The sequence below is a fragment of the Genypterus blacodes genome, unplaced genomic scaffold (assembly GCF_046128005.1).
Source record: "Genypterus blacodes isolate CSIRO-AG114 ecotype Tasmania unplaced genomic scaffold, CSIRO-AGI_Gbla_v1 ptg000007l_1, whole genome shotgun sequence".
NCBI classification, from domain to species: domain Eukaryota; kingdom Metazoa; phylum Chordata; class Actinopteri; order Ophidiiformes; family Ophidiidae; genus Genypterus; species Genypterus blacodes.
The window spans coordinates 3,789,084-3,811,300 of NW_027466821.1; the positions used below are offsets into that span (position 1 = coordinate 3,789,084).

General features: G+C 43.4%; 1 protein-coding gene across 1 annotated transcript in view; it reads right to left on the reverse strand.

The window, feature by feature from the left end:
- The window catches only part of LOC143001899 (proton myo-inositol cotransporter-like), a 39,630-nt gene extending 19,772 nt beyond the window's left edge, over window positions 1-19,858 (reverse strand). Inside the window, exons 1-3 of the mRNA XM_076151749.1 lie at window positions 19,285-19,858; window positions 12,121-12,280; window positions 10,746-10,954 (exon numbers count right to left, since the gene is read on the reverse strand). Of these exons, the coding sequence (XP_076007864.1) occupies window positions 10,746-10,954; window positions 12,121-12,280; window positions 19,285-19,858 (943 nt within the window). The remainder of the gene's footprint in view (window positions 1-10,745; window positions 10,955-12,120; window positions 12,281-19,284) is intronic.
- Window positions 19,859-22,217: the final 2,359 nt, after the last annotated feature.

Here is a 22,217-nt window from a genome sequence, read left to right on the forward strand (position 1 = left end):
TGACCTTGTGTGAATGTGCGTGGGGTTTACTCCTGGCATAGTGACACAAATGGAATGTGATCATCAGCTACTGGTGCCAACTTGGAGCCAAACTTGAGGGTTGGTGGATCCCAAAGGGGCATTGAAAGTAAAGAGGAAGGACAGAGGCAGAGGAAGAAAGAAAGGGAGAGGGAGAGGGAGGGAGGGAGGGAGGCAGAGAGAGGGACAGACAGACAGACAGACAGACAGACATACAGACAGGCAGAGGCAGAGAGAGAGAGAGAGAGAGAAAGAGGACCGCAAGCCAAACCAGCGGCACAGCGAGAGAGACAGGCAGACTCAGAGTTAGAGACACACAGAGGCAGAGAGAGAGGAAGAGAGAGGCAGACAGACAGACAGACAGACAGACAGACAGACAGACAGACAGACAGACATGGGGTTTGTTCTCAAACACAGACAGATGAAGTAGTAAGTATAAACTCTATTCACACACATCTCACATTCATCTACTTGTCACACCGGCTCGTCTCCTGCAGTCTGACCCTAAAGTTTGCCGTCTGCAGAAATTCATTATCACGTCGGATTATGTCATTTCATGATGAAATGACACCGCTGGCCCGTGCGCCCACCCCGACAAAAACATCCTGTGGTCCGTTAGAGTGTGTGAGTGTGAAGAGGTCGGCTCCATATCCATCTCCCCATGCAGAGCCTCTGACAGGCGCAAAGGGGGAATCATGATGGATCTGCCATGGCACAACTCTCCTCGCTCAATTATTAATAAGCTGCTTAAAACCTGCAGGGAAACACAGGAGTGGGGCGCCCGAGTAGAGAGTGAGAGAGAGAGGGAGAGAAACTCATTTTTCTTCTCCATTCGTCACTTTTGCTTTCCCTCACTGTTTAATCTGCCCCCCACACACACACACAAACACAACAGCCTAACACTAGCTCCTCCTGCTTAAAGCCAAGATCATCCAAACACAGCTGAAGTGTGATCCAGAAGGAATGGATAACAATTTTCCTACACAGCAGGCGACGGCCCGGGGGGATTTAATGGATCATTTGGATTTTGGAGAATTTCACTTATCGCGCCTTTAATCAGTCTTGGTTTATTCTAACTTCTTACTTGATGTCTGAGGGATCAAAAGCAGCTCAAGTGATTGAAAATAAATGGCTCAATAAAGAGGTTATGTTTGTCTGTTATCTTAAAAAGTTACTGAATGAAACTTAGGCAAGCTGGACATGATCCAGGGACAAAGTTTGGTGCTGGGCAGCCTGATGGTGGCGCTCTAATAACCACTTTTATGTCAGTCATGGAATCAAAATGATCGCCCAACTAGATATACTGCAATTTTCCTCGGTCAAAATTTTACACGTAAAAATGTCTGAACCGAGCCAGACAGATGTTTTTTGTATGTATCGCTTTGTTATGCTCAACTGCCTGTTGAGTGGGCTTGGCTCATTCTGCACCAAGTGCTGTATCTCATGAATTAATAAGTCGACCGTAACCAAACTTTTTTGAACATTTGCACTCACTACTTATGTAATGACATGAAAAATCCTTTAAAACTGATGGTTGTGCTACAATAACAACTATTACATTTCATGGCGCTGGTGTGTAGGATTGGACTGAATGGATGCAGTTAACAATAACACACACTGGGGGGCTGTGAAAATGCCACAGCGCTGCTTTAAACACAAAAATATCTTAAAGAGGCTTCATCTATTTAGGTATTTAGGTAGCATCGGCAATTTTTTTACACATGAGCAATTCTTTAAACCCCCAAATGCAATCAATTCAAACAAAAACTCTGCAAATCCTCACAGTTGAGAAGCCTGAACCAGCAAAGGATGAATGATGAATTGTTCCAGCCACAAGTCGTAACAACACAGTAAGTTAAGTGGAACGTCAGAAGTACTTCAATTACAGTGAAGGCCATTTCACTTTTCAACCATTTAATATGAGGCCAGTTTTCCCCTCGGCCTAGGGTTTTTTTCTCCCCCTCTCTTTTCTGGGACATTTGCCACAAAATCCAAACTTAAAATCTGAATAAATTAATGCAACCTTTAGATGTTGAAGTTGGTCTCAATAGAGGAAGGAAGGGAGGAGAAGGAGGAGGAGGAGGAGGAGGAGGAGGAGGAGGCATACTAGGTAGAGCAGGACAATCTGTTGTCAGTAGAAACAACAGCAGACTGGATCTCATCCATATTTAACCTGCTGCGGTTTTATCTGCGATTGCTGGAGAAATATTGTTTAGTTACTTGTATCAAGCTGCTCATTTCACAAATGTACATACATAACACTGTTTAGTGGTGCTTTTTAATGAGATTTTACCGGATTATTAATGCCTCTGCCCCTATTTAATAATCCTGTTCACTTGATGAAAAACTTCTATGAAGCATTTTCGAGGCTGTTATTATAAATTTAATAGCGTGTTATGTTCTGCAGGAGGCAGTAAACATTTGGGCAAGCGGTAGTTCTCACATTTGCTGGTGTCTAAATATCTTTTTAATAACTGTCTGCACTGCATAAGCCTTTTGCACCTTTTACCTGAGCAACGTCGGGACCAACGTGTAGGTTTTAGAGGAAAACAAATTGTTTCCTATGTGACAGCATGTGATTGTGAGAGCACATAACAGATGCAGAAACAGGTTAATCAATGTCAGCCATTGCGGTGTGCCTTTAGGTGAAGTGAGTAAATATTCAAGGCCATATGTAAGAGAAACTGAGGTGAGGAGGTGAGAGGACTGAAATGGCTTCAAAGCTCAGGGGGAAACATCGAAAGAATTTGGTTGCAGGGGAAGAGATCTGTCACCTGAAGCAACTGTGATGAAAACATCAGAGTCACCATTAAGGCTCTTTGATGCTGCAGGCAATAAAGGCAGGGGGAATGTGTGTGTGTGTGTGTGCATATGTGTGAGCGTGTGTGTGTGTGTGCCATATAAAGATTCAGTAGGTAAAAGTCATTTATGATTGCATTCTAACAGTTAATAATTGTTTATTCCTTTGTTAAATGTTTGTATTTCATTTGTACAGCCGCCTGGATTCACAAACAGCTTTTTGGTAACCAGACATTGCTGGAGGGTAAAAAAATAGAAATATTTACCAAAAAAAAAAGATAGAAATAAAGCGGCTTGTTCTCTGACAGCTTTGGAAACATAATGAGGTGAAACTGTAATAAATGAATAAATAGTTTGTTTGTTGAGCAGAGTTGTGTTTAGCTGTCTTGAGGCAAAAATAATAAAAACAACTGAATAAAATAAAATAAAATAATGACTGTTAATTTCAGGTAACACTAGCAAAGTGTGGCGACTGGCAGCTTTCAAAGTCATACAATGCTATAAATCTCAACTAGTGTGTTTTAGAGTTGTTTACTACAGTTTGTCAAAATGACATTTATTGTTTAAATGAGGCCCTGGACACTCATCATTCCTGCTGTTTGAGTCTCGGTGAAATAAAGCAACAATATCAGCGCGCTCGCTGTGAACGTGCTCTCGTAAAGACCGGGGGTGGCTGATCACTTCCACAGCTACAACCCTACACACACACACACACACACACACACACACACACACACACACACACACACACACACACACACACACACACACACACACACACTTATACACACAGCATCTATCCATTCCCATACTTTGCATTTGGCCAGCAATGTAATCTCTGGAGCCATTTGGAAGTCTGCTGGTAATCAGTCTAATGAGTCATTGAGATTCATGGCTTCCTCACGCTGCACACCTGCCCTGATGCAAATGGTAGGGTCTGCATTCACACACACACACGCACACGCACACACACACACACACATGGATATAAGAAGAGGGATGAGAGGGAGGGAAAGGGGGGAAACAAGGAAGCATAGGCTCTGTTATCTATATCATCGTCATTGCTCATCTCCTGCTCATTAAAGCTTATTTGGATGATAATTTGGCCATAGATAATTTAATGATCTAATAAACCCCAGTCTATACAGGGAGCGTTCCGGTCATAACCATTACTGTGCTTGTTAATTGTATGCAGGGCTCACCGGGGGCCTCTGCACCCCAAACATCCCCAATCCAACGAGCCTATTTGAATCGGATAAGGATTCGTCGGATGAGTCACGCTTTTATTGCAGTCTTTATATTGTGGATACTGGCACCCTGGAAGAGTGTCTTCACCAGAACGCTGCTGCTGCGTGTGAAAGTGGCCTTCATTTAAATCACATCGTGTTCCGCGACTCGAATCACTGAAAAGCTCTGGGGGTGCCATTACAATCGCGCTTTGTTGTTCCTCCACTGTGGGTGTGTGACAAGAGTGACAATCATTCAAGGATGACAATTTGCGTTAAACTGAAAAGAAGCCTCTCGCATGTTCCAGGAGCAGATTTGACGCCGGTTTCGAAAAATGTCTCATCGCGCTAACGGACCGTTTCTGAATACAAGTGAAGTGTGAAATCGCCCCCGGTTAAATTACCTCTGATTCTTTATTTATACTTTCTGGTTTACTGACAAGGTTCAGGAGGTTTATGGGTCAATAAGTACAGCCTCAGGCCTGAATTCTACACGGGTGCTGTCAAGACCAACGTCATGTCTCCCATCACAGCCAATATAGTTTACATTCAAAAAGAATTCTCCATGTTTGGATTCTGCCTGCGTTGCATATGGATTTCAGTATTCAGGTCATTAGACTATCAAAGCCTCGCTCTACGTTTTCAATTTGTGGATGGATTTTACTTCATAAATGTGTCCCAGCTGTGCAGATTGCATTTACACCTGGGTAGATTTGATCACACAGCCAGATTTGATTGGATTATAAAACTATATTTAGGTTGCAGGGATACATTAAGGACTAGTCTGGTGACATACATATGTTCTAAAAGTAAGCTGGCGGAATGGCCCTTTGTAGAACTGCAACAGCATGTGCTTTTCTATATGGCTCATATCAGTCCTTTAATTATATTTCTCTTTTAATTTCATTACTGGTTAAATTTCTGGTTACACTACTCAACTCTCAACAATTCTATATCTTACTTTCTTATTGCAAAGGCACCCAAACCCAAGAGTTGTGCTCATTAAAATGACTAAATACTGAGATGTAAACATGAATCAGATATTCAATAGCCCATAATTACATGAGTCATTTGTTACAACTAACATTCATACGTTTTATACGAATGTGCTCTATAAGAAAGCTCTAACAAAGCATTTTTGCAGTTCTCAAATTCATTTGTTATTTATGTATCATAATCAGCTTATCCGTAACTGCTGCCTTTCACATTTCTAAGTTGTATTTATCAGATTCTTCTTTAAACTTTCTAGCTTATCTTGTTATTCTGCTGAAATCCAAAACAAAAAAAGCAATCCCAGCGCTCTACAATCTTAAGTACAAAGAGATTGAACAGTATTGATTTTCACAGAAAAGATAATGAACACTGAACTCTGACATATGCAGAAAATACAGCAGACCACCAGAGTCTGCAGTCAGGCAGACTCTGATTCTACATGAATCAGAGTTAAATGTCTTCTCGCTTCTGTTCCTGGACTAATGAGTGCAATCACTGCAGTAAAGACAAACATGATCCTCTAATTTCCTCTTTTTCATGATGAGAACCTTGTTTTGCCTGCATGCATCCTCTTATCCCATTGAGCTTTGGTTTAATTCCCCTTTCCCCTGCCAGTGTTTTGTTGTTCATACTGACAAAGCAAATGTGTCATTTCCCATTCAAACATTTGCTCCTATTACCACTCTGCAAATAATCACATGGAAGCCAGTCTGGGTTTGCTAAATACTGCATCTCCCACCAGCACAAGAGTGGGAATGACAAACGCTTGAGTAGAGATCATATTTCTACGATGATTAGCAGAGGAGACAAAGCTTCCAGCATGTTTAGATTCGATTAAGCCTTATTTGAGCTTGAAGCTCTGAACACCACACGTCAGTGATGCTCAGATCTCAGCAAACAGCGACTAACTGAGCCAGAACTTAGGCAGGCCTCTTTGATGGCTTGTGAGGTACAGTGTATTCTGAAACCAGCAAAACGTTGTGGTGATTTATCCTGACCTAGAACAAAAGCAGTTTCAAAGGAGTTCACAGGGCCATGCTTTTATTTTGATAGGGCCTAGTCAAATGTGTTTTCTTCTCAGTACATGTTTTTATTTAGCCCCTACTCTCATTTTGTATTATGAAAAAAAACTTTGCACTACTTTAATGTGCAAGTAAGACCGTGATCTACTTCTACTCTTCCTTGCTGCAGCACAACTGTGCACACTGAGTGAATTCAGACCAATTTACTGATTCTAACATATCTTCGCTGCTATATTACACAACAAATCAGGGGAAAATGACAAAAAATGACAAAAAATGGCAGAAAATTTACTTAAAAATTACTTGTAACTAAATAACTTGAAAGCCAAAAGAAACATTTTTCTTTAAAACTTCTTTGTCTGATGATGCCCCAAAAAGAAAACCTTAACTCCAAAGAGCATAATGTGTCGCCTTTGAATATCACATGCCGATTTATCAAAGCGTCAAAAAAGAAAAGTTTTGAGTGACTCCAAAGTCTTAGTCCTTATTAATCTGAGTCCCTCTACTCATTATAATATCCTGAAGGGTTTAAGACGCAGAGCAGCAGCGCACTTTCATAAAATGTTTAAATAAGCTTAATTATTAATGAGCCGTGGGAGGATTTGAGCTATGATGGATTCTGAATGAACTGTGCGTGTGTGTGTGTTCGTGTGTGTGTCTGTATCTAAATAAAAAGCATTCATAATGGAATAGAGTTAATCTTCTTTCATGGTGACGACCTCAGAGTGAACAATCTCAGCTTTTACAAAGAGCTGTTCTTATTTTTATTAACACACCGATCATGCTGGAAGTTTGCTCACGGAGATGTTTGACGGCGTGCAGAGACTCTTTTCTTCCTCGCGGCAGGTGGTCCTATCAACGACATTGAGTGTTTTCTTTCATCGGTTCAATTCACATCCATAACACACTCCGCAAGTGGTAAAGATCTGGTGTAAGAGGAAAGTCTGCGTCGTAACATTACAATTAATTACTTCCTGGCCTCAAACTGTTTGATTGACTTCATTCTTGTAGCTGGAGTACAAATTTTTTTTTGGTTTCTGTCTTCTTCGCTTTACTGTGCTAAAAGATGAATTCCTTTACATCCTGCAGCCGTCTCTGTTCTTTGTTTGTTAGGCCTGATCAGTGTTGCTTGAGGAGTTGTTATGAAGAAGGGTTGGCAAAGAAATCGATGTGTCCGATGCAGCGAGCCGTGAAGTCTGTCATGAAAAATGGTGATATAATGGTTCACAATACGGCCACAATATTGCTTCTCCATCATAATTGTTGCTCAATCACATCCATTTTTCACTTGACTCTCTGTCTTTCCCTCCTCTCCTCTCCTCTCCTCCCCATCTCCCTCCTGCACTTAAATTACCGTCTGTACATGTATGACAGCTTTAGAACCACTGCTCTACCAGAAATGACCAGGTTTGATTTTGAAATGGAAGTTAAGCGAAGTCAAAAGAGATATTCTCTCCCTCCAATGTTGCAATAACCTAGGCATTATCAAAGCCTTTCGAGAAGAGAAGAAAACAAGCTTTTTAATTACCAAAAAACAGAGGAGCATAGTTATTTTTAATTTATGCTTAGCTAATGTCAGCAGACTGTATGAAAGGTTCTTTAAACACAATACAGTACAGTTTAAACTTTGAAAGGAGCTGATGGTGGTGATTGTTCGTGCTTTCATACGTTCATAATTCATCATTTTCACAAAAATATCATTATATGTTTAATACTGTATGTGTGTGTGTGTGTGTGTGTGTGTGTGTGTGTGTGTGTGTGGTGTACGGGATGAATCTGAGTGTGATGCACACCACAATTATGTCTGAGGTGACAGGAAATGGGAAGTGAGAAGTGTTGTTTCCATGGTAACCCATATGTAAGGGAAGGTTGCGTTTTACAGGTGAGAACAGCCACACACACATTCATCCTCAAATATATTGATATACATTTTGTCAGACTACAGACCTCACGTGGGAGGAGCCAAAGGTCGATGGCGGTGGGCACTTTGAACTGGGAGGTCTGGATATGCAGAGAAGAAGGTTAATTGTGCGCCGTGAGGGCTGAAACATGTTTCTCCAGACAGAATCCCTCTCTGCTGTGTAACAAAAGACTAAATGACGACTGGAAAGGGCACCGGAGACAAACTGTGGAAAACCTGCTGCTCTTTACAATGACATCACGTCGCTTATCAGGGGGTTTTATACAGGTTTCACAAAACTGAGCATAAACCTCATGAATGTGCCGGTTCTTCAGATGTTTGGTTGATTTGATTTGTCACGTACTCTTCCTAATGTTTGTAATTAGCAAACCAAGGACATAATTGTTTTAGACCAATCAGATCTGAAGTTCACAGAATCGATCCCCCCCCTATCAACAAACTCCTCCTGTTTCTATTTGAAATGTCACCTGACCCGGGCTAAGCCAATCAGCAGCCTCCATAATCAAATAGTTTTGACCCCCAGAGGAGAGAGATTTGTCATGTGTTAATTCTCGCGCAGTCTGTCTGTCTCTTAATCGTTCCGTCTCCTCCATCTGCCAATATGTCTATCTGGTTGCTAGGCAACAGTTGGCCCGCAGGTCATACGACGGCCTGGTAAAGAGCATGTAAATTGCAGAGATGGCGGTGCGGCCTGAAACAGCGTGGCGCAGATGGCGGACGGCACATTCTGAGATTCTATATTTTAGTCGTGAGGGACCTTGATGTGCCGCAGTCTCACAAAAACAAACACCAAACGCAATGCCGCTTCTCCACATAATTGTGCTAAAATGGATCTTGGGGAGGATTAGCAGCTTTCATCGTGTCTTGTTTATACACATTTGTGCAACCATAGAGAGAAAGACGCAGCCAAAGCTCAGTCTGGAGAGGAGAACGGGAGGAGGCAGGAGCAGAATTGTTGTCTGTTCTGCAGACAGAGGTGAAAGTAACTAATAAAAGGTCATAAAGAACACTGTGTCATGTCGCATCTGCCCTTTCTCTCCTTATTTCCTCTTATAACTCCACACGGGGATCCAAGTTGCAACAGCTTCAACGAGCGGATTGGAGTTTAGGTGCAGAGTGAAAAGTGAATACAAATCACCGGGTGACATTGCCGGTGTCATCCTGTTACTTTAACTGTGCCCGCTACTTCTCCTTTCCTGCAGCTTCAATGATGGATCGCTCCAATTTGGACATATTGCAATAAATAGATAAATAACACAATGTGTCCCCTTCAATTTGTGGTCCGTAATGTAGATTTTAAGAGTTTATCAAGGCAGAAAGAGCAGACAGGCGTCTGAATGTACCGAGTTCAAAGGAAATTTTCTAGATGGCTCCTAAGGAGCTCCAATTTCAGCAAATCAAAGCTTGAAACAGCGCCCACTTATGGCCCACTCATAATAATCCAGCAGTGGAGACGAATATTAACGTTAAAGTTAGTTAGACGAACAGGAAACGTCATAAAAGCAACGATTTATATGTTCTGAGCTACTTCCAGTCAAGTACAAAAGAAGATAAATCGGAATTTACATGAAGAAGAAGAATTAATGAGCCATCACAATTTGAACAGGTCCTTCTCAAATGTGTGTGAGTGTGTGTGTGAGTGTGTGTGTGTGTGTGTGTGTGCGTCAGTTTGCATCAAGCCCATTTGTTCAGGCGTCACATTGTGATGGCCGTGCCCCCGGCCACAGGATAACAAGCTGTCAGCCAGACGAGCTGCTACCTGCTGTGTTCTTGATGATGACAGCGAGGACAAGTTCAGAGTGACACAGGGGGGAAGATTCTGCAATGAAAATGAAACTTCTGACCTCAAGTGGGATACTCAACTGCCTGCAAGTGACTGTGTGTGCGCGTGTGTTTGTATATATCTGTGATTGATGTGTGACGGAGGCCCACTCCAGTGCCGGCTACATGGACCCAGGGGATCTATGGATGCCACTCCTTGCTCAGACATGATGTCCTCTGTTGTCATGGCTGATTAGCTGTAGGGTAAATCCAATTTCCTTTCCTCTCCACTCCTCTCCTCTCCTCTCCTCTGCAGGCTCTTCTTATAGAAACAGTAGAATCCTTGAGGTGAGGGAATAATATTTTGTGTCCATTTAATGGGGGTTATGTCATTCTAAAAAGTCCAGTCCACACACACATGCACAAACACACTATCACACACACCCTTCAGGCTCGCAGTGAGCGGTGCTATGAAACAGCCATATTAGTTCATAAAAGCCTATAAGCCTTCTTTCCGACAGCCCCCGTTCAATACTTTGGGCTCACGCTGGCAAAAGTATCATATCAAACAATCGCCTCGGCACAGGCTGAGGCAAAGGTCAGCTCGCACAATAATCCACCACACAGGAGGACATATGTTTCTCTCCGCTCCCTTCACCGACCTCCACTTTCAGTTCACTTGTCTCTGTCGGGGAACTCCATTGCCAGACGATTCACCTTGTTCAGAAATGCAGCGATATGAGAATGACTCAGTGTGTACAGCGGCGGGTCAGGGAAATTGAAAGTGCTTCAAGACAAAATTGGTTATTGTCCATATTGTTGATGTTACGGGGCCATATTGGGGGCAGAAACCTTTCTGCATCATTCTGCACATGAATTCTTTTGTGCTTTGGGAAGGATGAGGAGATTTGAAGGGAGATTCCAGCAGCAGGAACAGCAACATAAACAGATATAACTAAGATTATACAGTAAACAGAGGACACCCCCCGCCCCCTTACTCCTCACCTCCTCCGCTGTCCTTCTCCTCCTCCTCGATGCTGTTCTTGACGCTGTCGTACTCCTCGTCGATGTTCTGGTTGCCCCGGATCTGGCTGAGCACGCGGCGGGCCTTCTGCGTCAGCCCGCGTTGGATCAGCCAGCGGGGGCTCTCTGGCAGGAACAGGAAGCCCAGGAACTGGAGCATGGCGGGGATCACCGACAGGCCCAGCATGTACCTGAAGAGGGAAGGAGGCGGGGTGGGGGAGGGGAGGGGGGGGAGGGAGATATGAGCGCGTGTCGACAAGCTCTGGTGTGTTTCAGCGGCGCCGCACCTGCGTTCATGTTCATGTTGAGCCTTTACTTACCGAGCATCAGGTGGCGTAGTCCATTAAAATTAAACACAAATTTAAATGTCAAGGCACATTCCGGTTCCGTCTTTCCCAAAATAACATTTACATGTAACATTTAACTTTAACCCAATAAGTCACAGAGGAAGCGTTATAATGAGGTTTACGCTCACACCAATTAGTGTGGCTCCAGAGGGAAGACGTAATGTATATATATAATATGGGGGGGAGGGGCGTGAAAAACTTCTGATCTAAAAAGGGGGCGCATGAAAGAAAAAGTTTGGGAACCACTGCGCTAACTGCACTAAAATTGTGTTGCAGCAATGGAAGGAACAAGATGTACAAGTGATTTTAATGAGGAAGCAAAAGTCACACAAAAAAAGGGAGTTTTACCTCCTCAGAAGTACAAAAACGGGGGGAGAGTCATTTGGCTGTCACACAACATCAGCAAAGGGTGGACTTCTAATTCCAAAGGAGAGATTTACGTAGATTTCCACTGACAGCCATTGATAAAGGCTTCTGCTCTGAATTGCCCTTAAGAGAAGTCAAATACACAACATTCATATTCAAAACCCACTCAAAGTCTCCAAAAGCTATTAACATGTATGAATCACACCAATCCAGATCTGCAGCCTGAGCAAGTCTTTTCTTTCTTTCATTCTCATCTCTCATATAAGTCACCACTCGTGCAGGTTGGAGGCTTTAAATCCTGGATTGAGTGTAACGGGAGGAAAGACGGAGGAAGACGGCGGCTTATCTCTTATGGCTGCTCTCTGTAAATGTTAGGGCAAGACACATGCATAGGGTGACATTTGGAGTGAAGGTCTGAGCCGCGGCGCCTTTTTCCTGGCATTTGATGTGATCAGCAGCCAAAGTAAAGTGATCTCATAACTGACAAGACATGAAGGATGTGAAGGACGTGAAGGACATGAAGGATGGAGGATCCCTGCAGCAGTGGCGAAAGTAGAAGAAAGCTCGTAATCACTCACTGAAAGTATGTTTGTGTGTGTGTGAGATGGGTGCGTCTGTGTGTGAATGTGTTTCCTTTGTCTGACCTCCAACCGTCATGCCGCAGGTAGCTGAAGGCGCCGTCGATGATGCTGGCGGTGAACTGGCCGGCGGTGATGAAGAGGGTGTTGACCGTCACCAGCTGACCCCTGAGGTGGGGCGGCGAGGCCTCAGCAATGTACACCGGCACCGTCATGGAGGCGATGCCTAACGTAACAAGACAGAGAGAGAGAGAGAGAGAGAGAGAGAGAGAGAGACGCAGACGTTACACGACGGCAACAAACCTGATTCTTAGCAAATTACATCAACTAAAGTAATATTACCTCATTTTAACCTTAAATCCAATTCAAAACTTTACTTAGTTAACAGTTGTTGTCATGAATCATCTCATTTGTCTTCCTCAGATTGTCCAAACACACACTGAACCCACAACTATGATAAATTAGTTTCATCACACACACCTGCGTCGAGGTGAACGGGAGGAGTACATGTAGGAACACACATGAACCACTAGAGGCAGTAAAGGGTCCAACACAGCTTCAAATGGAGGATTGCAGAGGTGATATCAGACAGCATTAGAGAGGAACAGTGCTTTGGTAAATGTGTGTTTTGAGAGTAAATAAAAGCCCAAATTCATTCTAACACCCAAAGTAGATTTTGTATGTAACACCTTACCCATGGATGCAGACAAACTCAGCCTTCTTCCCTTCACTGCTTCAAACATCACAACGCTTTTAATGGTATAGCATTACCACTACAGAGAAGTTATCTCAGCTATGTGTCAGGTCTGTATTTATGTTATGATTTGAAAAGGATCTTGACTTTTGACCCTAAAGATCAATAGCAGCAGTGAGGGGATCCATGCAATCACACAAATACTACAGTGCATCTCAGTAATAGTTCTACACTGCTCTCATCCAGAGGCCATCCAGTCACGCACTTACACATTCACACTAGCACACACATCCAGGCACATCAACACATCTAGAGACACACACACACACAAACACACACACATACACAATGTTAACTGTGTGTGTTTGCCCAGGATTCATCTGACAAGGTGCCACGAGACCACAGTTTTCTGCAGCTGGCTCCTGATAAGCTCTATTAATAGTCTGCCAGTGCTTTCTATCACACCCCGCCCCCACCGCCACCCCTTTCCTTTACTGCCACCACCCCTCCGCTCAACGGCCGCCATGACTACGTGGCTACCTGTTGCTATGGCAACCACTTGCTGGGAAACCAGCCGCACTGTCTCCGAGCGGGCACCACACTGTGGCAGGTCTGGGAAAACAAATCGATAACTGAGAAGAGGGATGGTGGGGGGGTGCTGTTGCTATTTCACAAGGATTACATGAAGAAGAGTGTGGAGGGTTTGAGGGGGAAAGAGAGGCGTTTATTGATGACTAAATAAAAAATTAAATAAATAAATAATAGCAGTAAATAATCATAAAAGTTTGCTTCTAGCCAGACATTATTGCTCACATTATGATTGTGACTAATTCATTATTGATAGAAAGGCCTGGACTTTGACTGTAGGGCATATTAGCCTGACCACACATCAGGTTACACGGTGTAAAGCAACTCTTCCATCTGCGATTTTAAGACACAGGAAACGTTTTAATAGTTGAAACGATCAATGATCCCTGTTGATCGTTTCAGCTACAAGTCAATTGATCCAGAGTGTTTGGTCATATATGTTCTCTGCTTCTTTTTCTTCATGCACACAGCCAATAATGTGTTCTAGCTGTGGTTCCAAGCCCTTTGACCAGCATACAAAGGCCTCAACATATACATCATACACTTCATTCCTGCATCTTTCCCTTTAAGCCAAATTGATTTCTTGGCCAGGTAAACATCCCCTCAGGATTTTGACTCGAGTCTTCATCTTAGTTATGGCACAAATGAAAAAGATTATCGTCCTATGGCGGAAATCTGAGATCCAGATTACCGCCGTAATCTAATCAAGTCGTTGGACTAAAGCCAGTCTGTCCAGACAGTTACATGGAAATCCATTCATAAGCTTTTATAGCTATCCTGCTCCAAGACAGACACACATGGTATGTTGCTCAGGTACATTTAGGCACCGCCACTGCTGTTTATACAGTGAAGCTGCAGGGAATTCACGCAAAGTCTGACATCTTTAGGTTCTTGGTCAACCATACAGCTACAAACGCCGTCCATATCAATCTGTCCAGTGATGTTTAACACCACAGCAGAATGGTGGCGACTCCAAAGAAAATGTGGAATTCGTCACTTTATTCATAAAGGATATTGAAGGAACAAGTAGCAAATTGGCAATGTCAACAGTTTCAAAAGCGCTTCACACACTTGTTGTCCAATCAAGCAAAGTCGTAACATCAAAACGCCGATTGGGTATTGATGTTAACTATTGCAAAGGTAGACAGGTTTCATGTTGCTCCACAGTGTTTCATCAGCACACACTGGGACCACATTCCCCCAAAAGCCGAAAAATCTCACTGTCATCTGTCTTGACAGCTGTAAATGTGCGTGTCTGTGTGTGTGTGTGTGTGTGTGTGTGTGTGTGTGCGTGTGTGTGCGTGTGTGTGCGTGTGTGTGCGTGTTTGTGTGTGTAACATAGACAGACACGTGCACTCTCACACAGACAAGTCCTCCCGATTCTTATCTGCATGATGCTTCTATCTGTATTCACCTCGTACAGGCCTCTTCCTCCTCCCTCTTCCTCCTGCTGGTTTCCACTCAGTGTTTTCCCGTTTTATCTGTCATAGCCATATGCATCAGCAGCTTGTCTTAGTCTGAGCTTCTCCTGCTGTCACAGATGCTGTCATGCCTTCTAGGGGAGGCACAGTTGATATTTGTACATCTAACTCCCATTTTTTTTTACTAGGAAACATGCCAGAAGGTTTAAATGGTAAAAATGTTTCACAGTTTTTCTGTGATTTTTGCAATTAAAATGACTGATTTTGCTCAAATTTTTTCAGGTAGAATAGTAAAAGTGGTCGCACGCAGGCAAAGCGTGAACTTTCTCCACATTTGCAACTATCTGTTTTCATGGGTGTGTATGATCAGTTGGGTAGGCATAACATAACACGTTATCACATGTCAACATTATTAAACCTTTCAGGGCAGATCGGCACCCATGGATGTCTACCTGGATGCCTTTCGATGGGCCCGGACTTGAACTTTTGCACCTATGATTATGTTCAACACAAACCCCTGACTGCATTAGACGACAAAAATGACCCAACAAAGCACGAACACTAACAATTATGCTGGTAGCTGCCACAATAATATTTACTTTCTCTCTTTTTTTAATCAGTCAGTAATGGAAGCTGATGGGAAAGAAACTGCGGGGCCCAAGGCGAGTCATTTCACAGAGCGAGAGAGAGAGAGAGAGAGAGAGAGAGAGAGAGAGAGAGAGAGAGAGAGAGAGAGAAGGTGATAAAAATAAACAAATAAACAAATAGGTGAAGACATTATGTTTCCACTCAGAAGAGAAACTGCAAAATGGTGCCGCTGCACACTATCACTGACTGACTCAAGCCCCAAACACTAACACGGGAGAAAACTAATCATGCAGGTCATTATGGCTGTTATATTATAAGTGGCAATCTCCTCCCCTCTGCCATCACAGCCTTTTCCCCTACAGCGATCTTCATTATACAAGCATGCACGACCTGGCCCTGATAGATAATGAAAAACATTCCGCCGCCTCAATTAGCTGGTGGAGACAGTAACGAAGAAACATTTGTCGCCGAGCGTAATTATTCCGGCTCCCCTCCAGTCACCTGAACGCCCCGCTTTCACACCATGGCCAGCTCTCGGGCAAGCCGGGCCGCTTTGCATTGCTGTGTTGAACTTGGCAAAATGGTCATCGGAGCTTTTTGTCAAAGCAGGAAATGCCATCCCACACACACACACACACACACACAGCACTTGGCGTACTTGGCGTTCGCTGTGTGCGACGGGACTTTGCTGGTTTAAGCAGACGGAACTGAACCAGGCTGTCAAGTTGAATATTGGCAGTTTTATTACATAACCTGCCGACTTTAGAACAGCTGGGAGCTTTTCTCACCGCGCTGGTTATTTGTAGGAAGATATTGGAATCATAGAAGATAAATCCCCTCCCTCACACACACACACTGGAAGCCTGAGTATGGATTAGACAAAGCGTGGACTCTAATAGCGTTTGAAAACTCCATTTGGAGCACGGAATGGGGCTGCGTCTTACTACATTTGTCCGGAAATGTTGAGGTGTGAAAGTTGGTTGGATGTGAATTTCTTTTCTTGAGCTCTCTTTTCTTCATTCTCATACACAATGAATCAAAAGTATAAAGAACTTGTATAAGCAGCACTTTTATGGAGGAAGTTTTTCTGAATGTCCAGAAGTTCTTTCATAGTTCTGTCATAGTTAAAGGCCACGGTTTGTTACAAAAGACATAAGACAAAACTGTGAAATGACAGCCAATCATTGGACACGTCCGAGTATGGCATCGTCCTTAAGAAATGTCTTGGTCAAAATATCACAAAGGATGAAACTGCACCTTCATCCTTGCAAGACGTCTTTTCCCCTCCCTTGAATTTTCTTCTCCTTTAGATCTATACAGGTTTCCCATAATTCCTTTCGACAACTGTTGGACAGCAGAACCAAAACAGGGCGCCATGGTGACATGACACAGTTCACGTCTCATCCCTGAAGCCTTTGTCAAAATCTGACAGCTTACAGTTAAGATTTATCCCTGAACATATCCAGCAGATGTTCAGGTAGAATTGTTTTGTCCTTGGAAGGGGAAGATGAAGATTGTAGATAAAAATACTACAGGTAATTATACATGATTACATTACAATGATAACATTTCTATTTTACTACCTGGAGGTGTTTTAATCAGCTGGTTAGTTTATATAATGAATTTACAAGGTTAAGCAAAGTGTTGTCATTGCTGCTTCTTCAGAATAATCCATAAAGTGATGCTAAATCATTGAAATCGTGCTGATTGTCGTCTCCGGAGCAGCTACATCATTTGATTGTCTTTTTCTCTGAGTTTCTAAGGATCCCCCATTAGTCTCTAATTAGCCTCCTCCATCAAGAGCAGCTATAGTTCCAGAAAATGTCCTGCCCGTCCCTCTCTCTAGTTCATCATGATGATGAAGGATGCAGTGAAGCGTTTCCTCGTTCTCTGATGAAGCGAGTAAGTCACAGGATTAGAGAAGATGCCTTCAGGCCAACCCTGACCAGACGATGACTTCAGATGGCCTCTGTGTGTGTGTGTGTGTGTGTGTGTGTGTGTGTGTGTGTGTGTGTGTGTTAGTGTGTGTGAGAGAGAGAGAAGGGCGCTGGGAGCTGTCCATGGTGCTGAGAGGAGAGCTCTTTAATGAGAATGAGAGATCACAATGAGGATGTCCCTGCAGGTTTCACACACCCGCACATTCCTATGGTTCATCACAGCACGTTCATCTGACCTTAACAATCTTATTCTTCTGAATAAAAGCAACAAAATCGGTTCATTCTGAGATAATGCAGCTGATTTTGTTACTTCACTGGATCCAAGTTGTGTGTTTTCACATGACTCAACGTTCTGCTTCGAGCAATCACACAGGTCCCACAAGACAAAATTTACTTTCTTCAGTATCACCTTTGCTCTGCCATGCCTAGGATTTCATTTTCAGGTTTCTTAGCTTGCCTAGTTTGCATGTTAAAGGGAAAATAATGTCAGTCAAAATGTGAGTTATGCAAATAGGAGAGAGGTTTATGGGTGTTCTAAATATTTATCTCCTGCATTTCCTACCTAATTAATGAGCAGTGATGCACCTTCCTGTTTCTTTGAGAAAGTATGCGCCATAAAAATGTAAATACAATTAATATTCATCAATTGCATCTTCCAAATAAACAAATGTAGGTTAATTATACTGTGGCTGTTTTATGTAAGACACAACAAGGACCCAAGGGGGGGAAGATCTTATGAACACAACCGGGTTTACACACTGATGTTGGAGAAAAGGAAGTAAACACAGAGCTGTTCACTTCCACAAGATCTGTGTCTTAGAGGATGAAGCTTCCTGTCTTATCCCAACCAAGATCCGGCTCCAGATCCTCGATGATGGCTGAGGAGAGAGCTTGCTGCATGCCTCTCAAAGGACACGGCCGACAAGTGCCATCAGTGTGGAACGCTGCCTGGAATGCCAGTTTTATCAGCCCCATCCACAGAGGATATGACTCATGAGTAACAGCAGACACTATAAATAATTTTGGGTACATTGAATTCTGATCAAAAGGCGTGCGGCCTGAAAGAAAAAGCGTGTAAGCTCCACACACAGAAGAGTAAATAGAGGCAGGAGGGGAGAGAGGAAGACGCAGAGAGAGGGATCAATCAAGAGAGGAGGAAGCCAAGAAAATGTATCCATTTGCGGAAAGACGCCTCTGAACACGGGAAGGGAATATTCAGAGGGGTGTGTGTACCAAATATACCAGATTTCCCTGACAACATGCTGTGGTAGGGACAGTCCTCATTAAGCTTTGGTTTCTGTTATTGTTTTACCATTATATTCTTTTATCCTTTTGTTTGTTTGTTTTGTTTTAGGTTTTTTTGGGGGGAGGGGGGCTTTCCCCTGATCTCCTGGAGGACAACAACCAAATCTAATAATAAGCATAATGATGATGAGTAAGCAGAGTGGACCTGCTGTGTAATTAGTTGCTGTGAGTAATTACAAATATCAGCTTAATGAGTTAGTGAGAGAGAATAATACATAAGATAAGACAGAGAGAGGGACGAGAGAGAGAGAGAGAGAGAGAGAGAGAGAGAGAGAGAGAGAGAGAGAGAGAGAGAGAGAGAGAGAGAGACCAATCCAAAACCAATCACATGCAAAAGTGAGTTTTAGAATCCCCACAAGGGACACTTCCCCTTCCCTGACCTCTGACCTTTCTAATGGAGAGCAAGTGCAGGGGAAATATCCATTCATAAATCAATAAAGTGTCACATTGCCATCAGCATTAATGCAGAGAATCTGGTTTCAAGTTTCCAATTAGAATGAACTTTGTGTTTGTCTGTGACAGCGAGCCTGTGTGTCATGTCTTACACTACACCTGCATTCTAAAGAGCTTTTCCACATTCAAACCCAAAAGAGTTGCAGGAAAACAAGATGAGGATCAGATCAATAACCTTTAGAAGTAACAAACTCGTCATCCATGCAGCCATGAGTAAAATCAGTAACTTGTTTGGTAATCTTACCGAGCCCCACTCCAACGATCAGCCTCCCCGTAAGGAGCACCTCCTTGCCGGGCGCGGTGCTCAGCACGATCCCCCCGACGGCGAAGAAGAAGCTGGCAAGCAGTATGCACACTCTGCGCCCGAAGAGCCCGTTGAGGAAGCCGCCCAGCAGGGCTGAGAGGGCGGCCGCGGCCACAGTACTTGATATGAGCAGCTCCTGCCACAGGGCGCTGAGCTCCAGCTCCCTCTTCAGCAGGAGCATCGCCCCGGAGATCACCCCGGTATCGTAGCCGAACATGAAGCCACCCAGGGCGGAGAAGACGGCCAGGACGTAGACGAATCCGGGCGTGACATCTTGCTGGAACTGCTTGCGGGCAGCTCTCTCCAGGTCCCCGGTGGAGGCGGCGGATGCCTCGGCGGCGGCGGTGGCAGATGCCCCGGCGGTGGATGCGCCCTGCTGGCTGCTGATGCTGGCGCTGGACGGAGCTTTGATGAGGCTCCGCTCTCCTCCGTCGTTCACTTTCTTCCACCGCTCGCCCATCAGGTTGCTCATACTACGGAGGTTGTAGTCATGGTCGCCCTGCTTTCGCGACATAGGGGAAATAAACAAGACAGGCCTGCCAGGAGTTGTATCTGATGATTGTTTTTAAAAAGAAACCGAAAACACATCCACACACGCACACACAACTATTTGATCCTCCTCACTTTGGAGTTACTGTCTTGTTAGTTATCCCCCCCTAAAAACACCACCACTCCCAGATACAACGCTGTGTGCGGAGTAAAGTTGTTCTCCAGCCTCGTGTGCAGGAGTGTGTCACATCCCCGTGGTCCTGATGGGGGAGTTGAAGACGAGGAGGAGTGGGGAGGAAAGGTAAGATAGGAGGAGTGTAGTGGACCTGGTCGTCACCACCAGCGTCGGTGTGACGCAAAGAAAATATTGTTTTGGAAGCACAATGCCAGAGTGCAGAGTAGATGCTGTATTCATTTATTTTGAGTTCCATAGACGCATCATAAATCCCCATTGGACATTTATTGTAATATTAGTTTCCCCCTTTAGTGTCAACAGATGATGCATTCAGTGATACAGTAAATACCTGCAATGGTTGCCTAAGATGAAGACATGTAGACTCATATATGTAGATACAGATATAAAGGTAAATATAGGTATTGTAACTATAAACCATTGTAGATTTAAAATGGACTGAATGTCTTCAAGTTTCACATGGATCGGGAAAGAGCCTCTCAAATATTTGGAAAACGGATGCCCCCTACTGGATATATACTAGTATTACATGTAAAGAAACTATTTTCACATAGATTCTAGAATAATCAGACACACACACACACTTCTACGAATGGGTTGTGTTCTGAACCAGTTGCTATCTTTTCTTTAGCCAAAGATAGAGATAAATCATCACAGCTTGGAGATTCATGATTCAAGATCCAAGTGACATCTAACGCTGAATTAAGCAAAAGACTGAACAAAATGTCTCCACCGCCCCCTGACACTGCATACCTCTTGTTTTCAGAGTTCTGTCTCAGAGCAATAACCATGCAGTATGCATACACACCCTCAAAACCCATAACCATTATCATTGTCAATCTTCTCTCAATCTTCTCCATTATTGATCAAGCTTAAAACACAGACAAAGTCATCTCTTTTACACGCTGCTGTTTGCAGTCTGGAGAAATTACATGGTTGTAAATGCAGTGATGTGTGGAGGAGATCAATATGTGGACAGTGGTGTCACACAAAATGGAAAATGTGAAAAGCCTGATAATGGCCCATGATTGGGTCCATTAGCAGGGAGAACATTACAGTGACAAGGATTCTGTATAGCTAGCACCCTACATGGTTCCAGGGTGGAACAAGAATCAAATGGATTTCTATTGGTGTATAAATCTAGAAGTCAGGGAATTCGACCTTGTGACCCCCAGGATCATTGAATTCTACAGCTACAGGTAGAAGAGAAAAGTCAGAATGCATCTGATAGCTTCCTCTCTCCGTCAGCAGATGGCTCCCCTGCACTCTGGTGGATCAACTGGGAACTGACCTAAAAATCTATCTTTCGATTATCAAACTGTCATGAATCTCAAAAAAAAAAGAAAAAGTTTGTCTCTCGCTGCTTTGTGACCCATTTCCAGAAAAACAAATTCATGGAAACTTGTCAGATGTATTAATAATAATCTGTTTTCCACCAGATATCTGCGTGTTCACCATACTCTATGTATCACTACTGCCTCATCTGTCCTGAGAGCTGTGGATCTCTTGATGAAGGAAAACATCGTTGAATTAAATGTTTCTGTGTAATTTGATGGAAAGTTGTGGTCTGTATTTAATCAACAGCTGCTATTTATAACAACACTCATTCTTTCGGCCTAATTCAGCATATGGCCCACTGCTGACAAGTATGACACACTGCTATCTGCTGCTAAGTGGGAAAAATACGCACTTATTTAATGACTTTTGTGTTGCCGGAAAGCCTTTAGCATGGAGAAATGACTGTGCTGCCTATTGGTGGTGGTACATCCATGCATACATATGAAAACAGTAGTATCAAAGTATCAAGTATCAAAATGTGAACAGTATAAATCCAAATAAAGCTAGGTTTAAGATTCACAGGTCCTGTCTTTTTCAACCATCACGGCCAAGTGACTATTGTTTCGGTTGAGTACATCCACTATTATCTCTATGTGTTGATTAGTTAGCAACAACCTCGTTCAGTTTGATCAGTAAGAGTGTGTGAAGTGTTTTACTCAAAAAAAACAGAGAGAAAGCCATTGTTGGAGGATATCAATGAGACAGGAAGACTTTGATCAGGCCAAGAAAGCACCCTGCCCTACAAAACACTGACTTTCACCAGGAGAGGGAAGCGCTTCAGTCTTTGAAAACAGCCAACTGATAGAACAAGCGGACTTGTAAAATAAGCTTTCCCCAGGTTCACGCTGCTGCT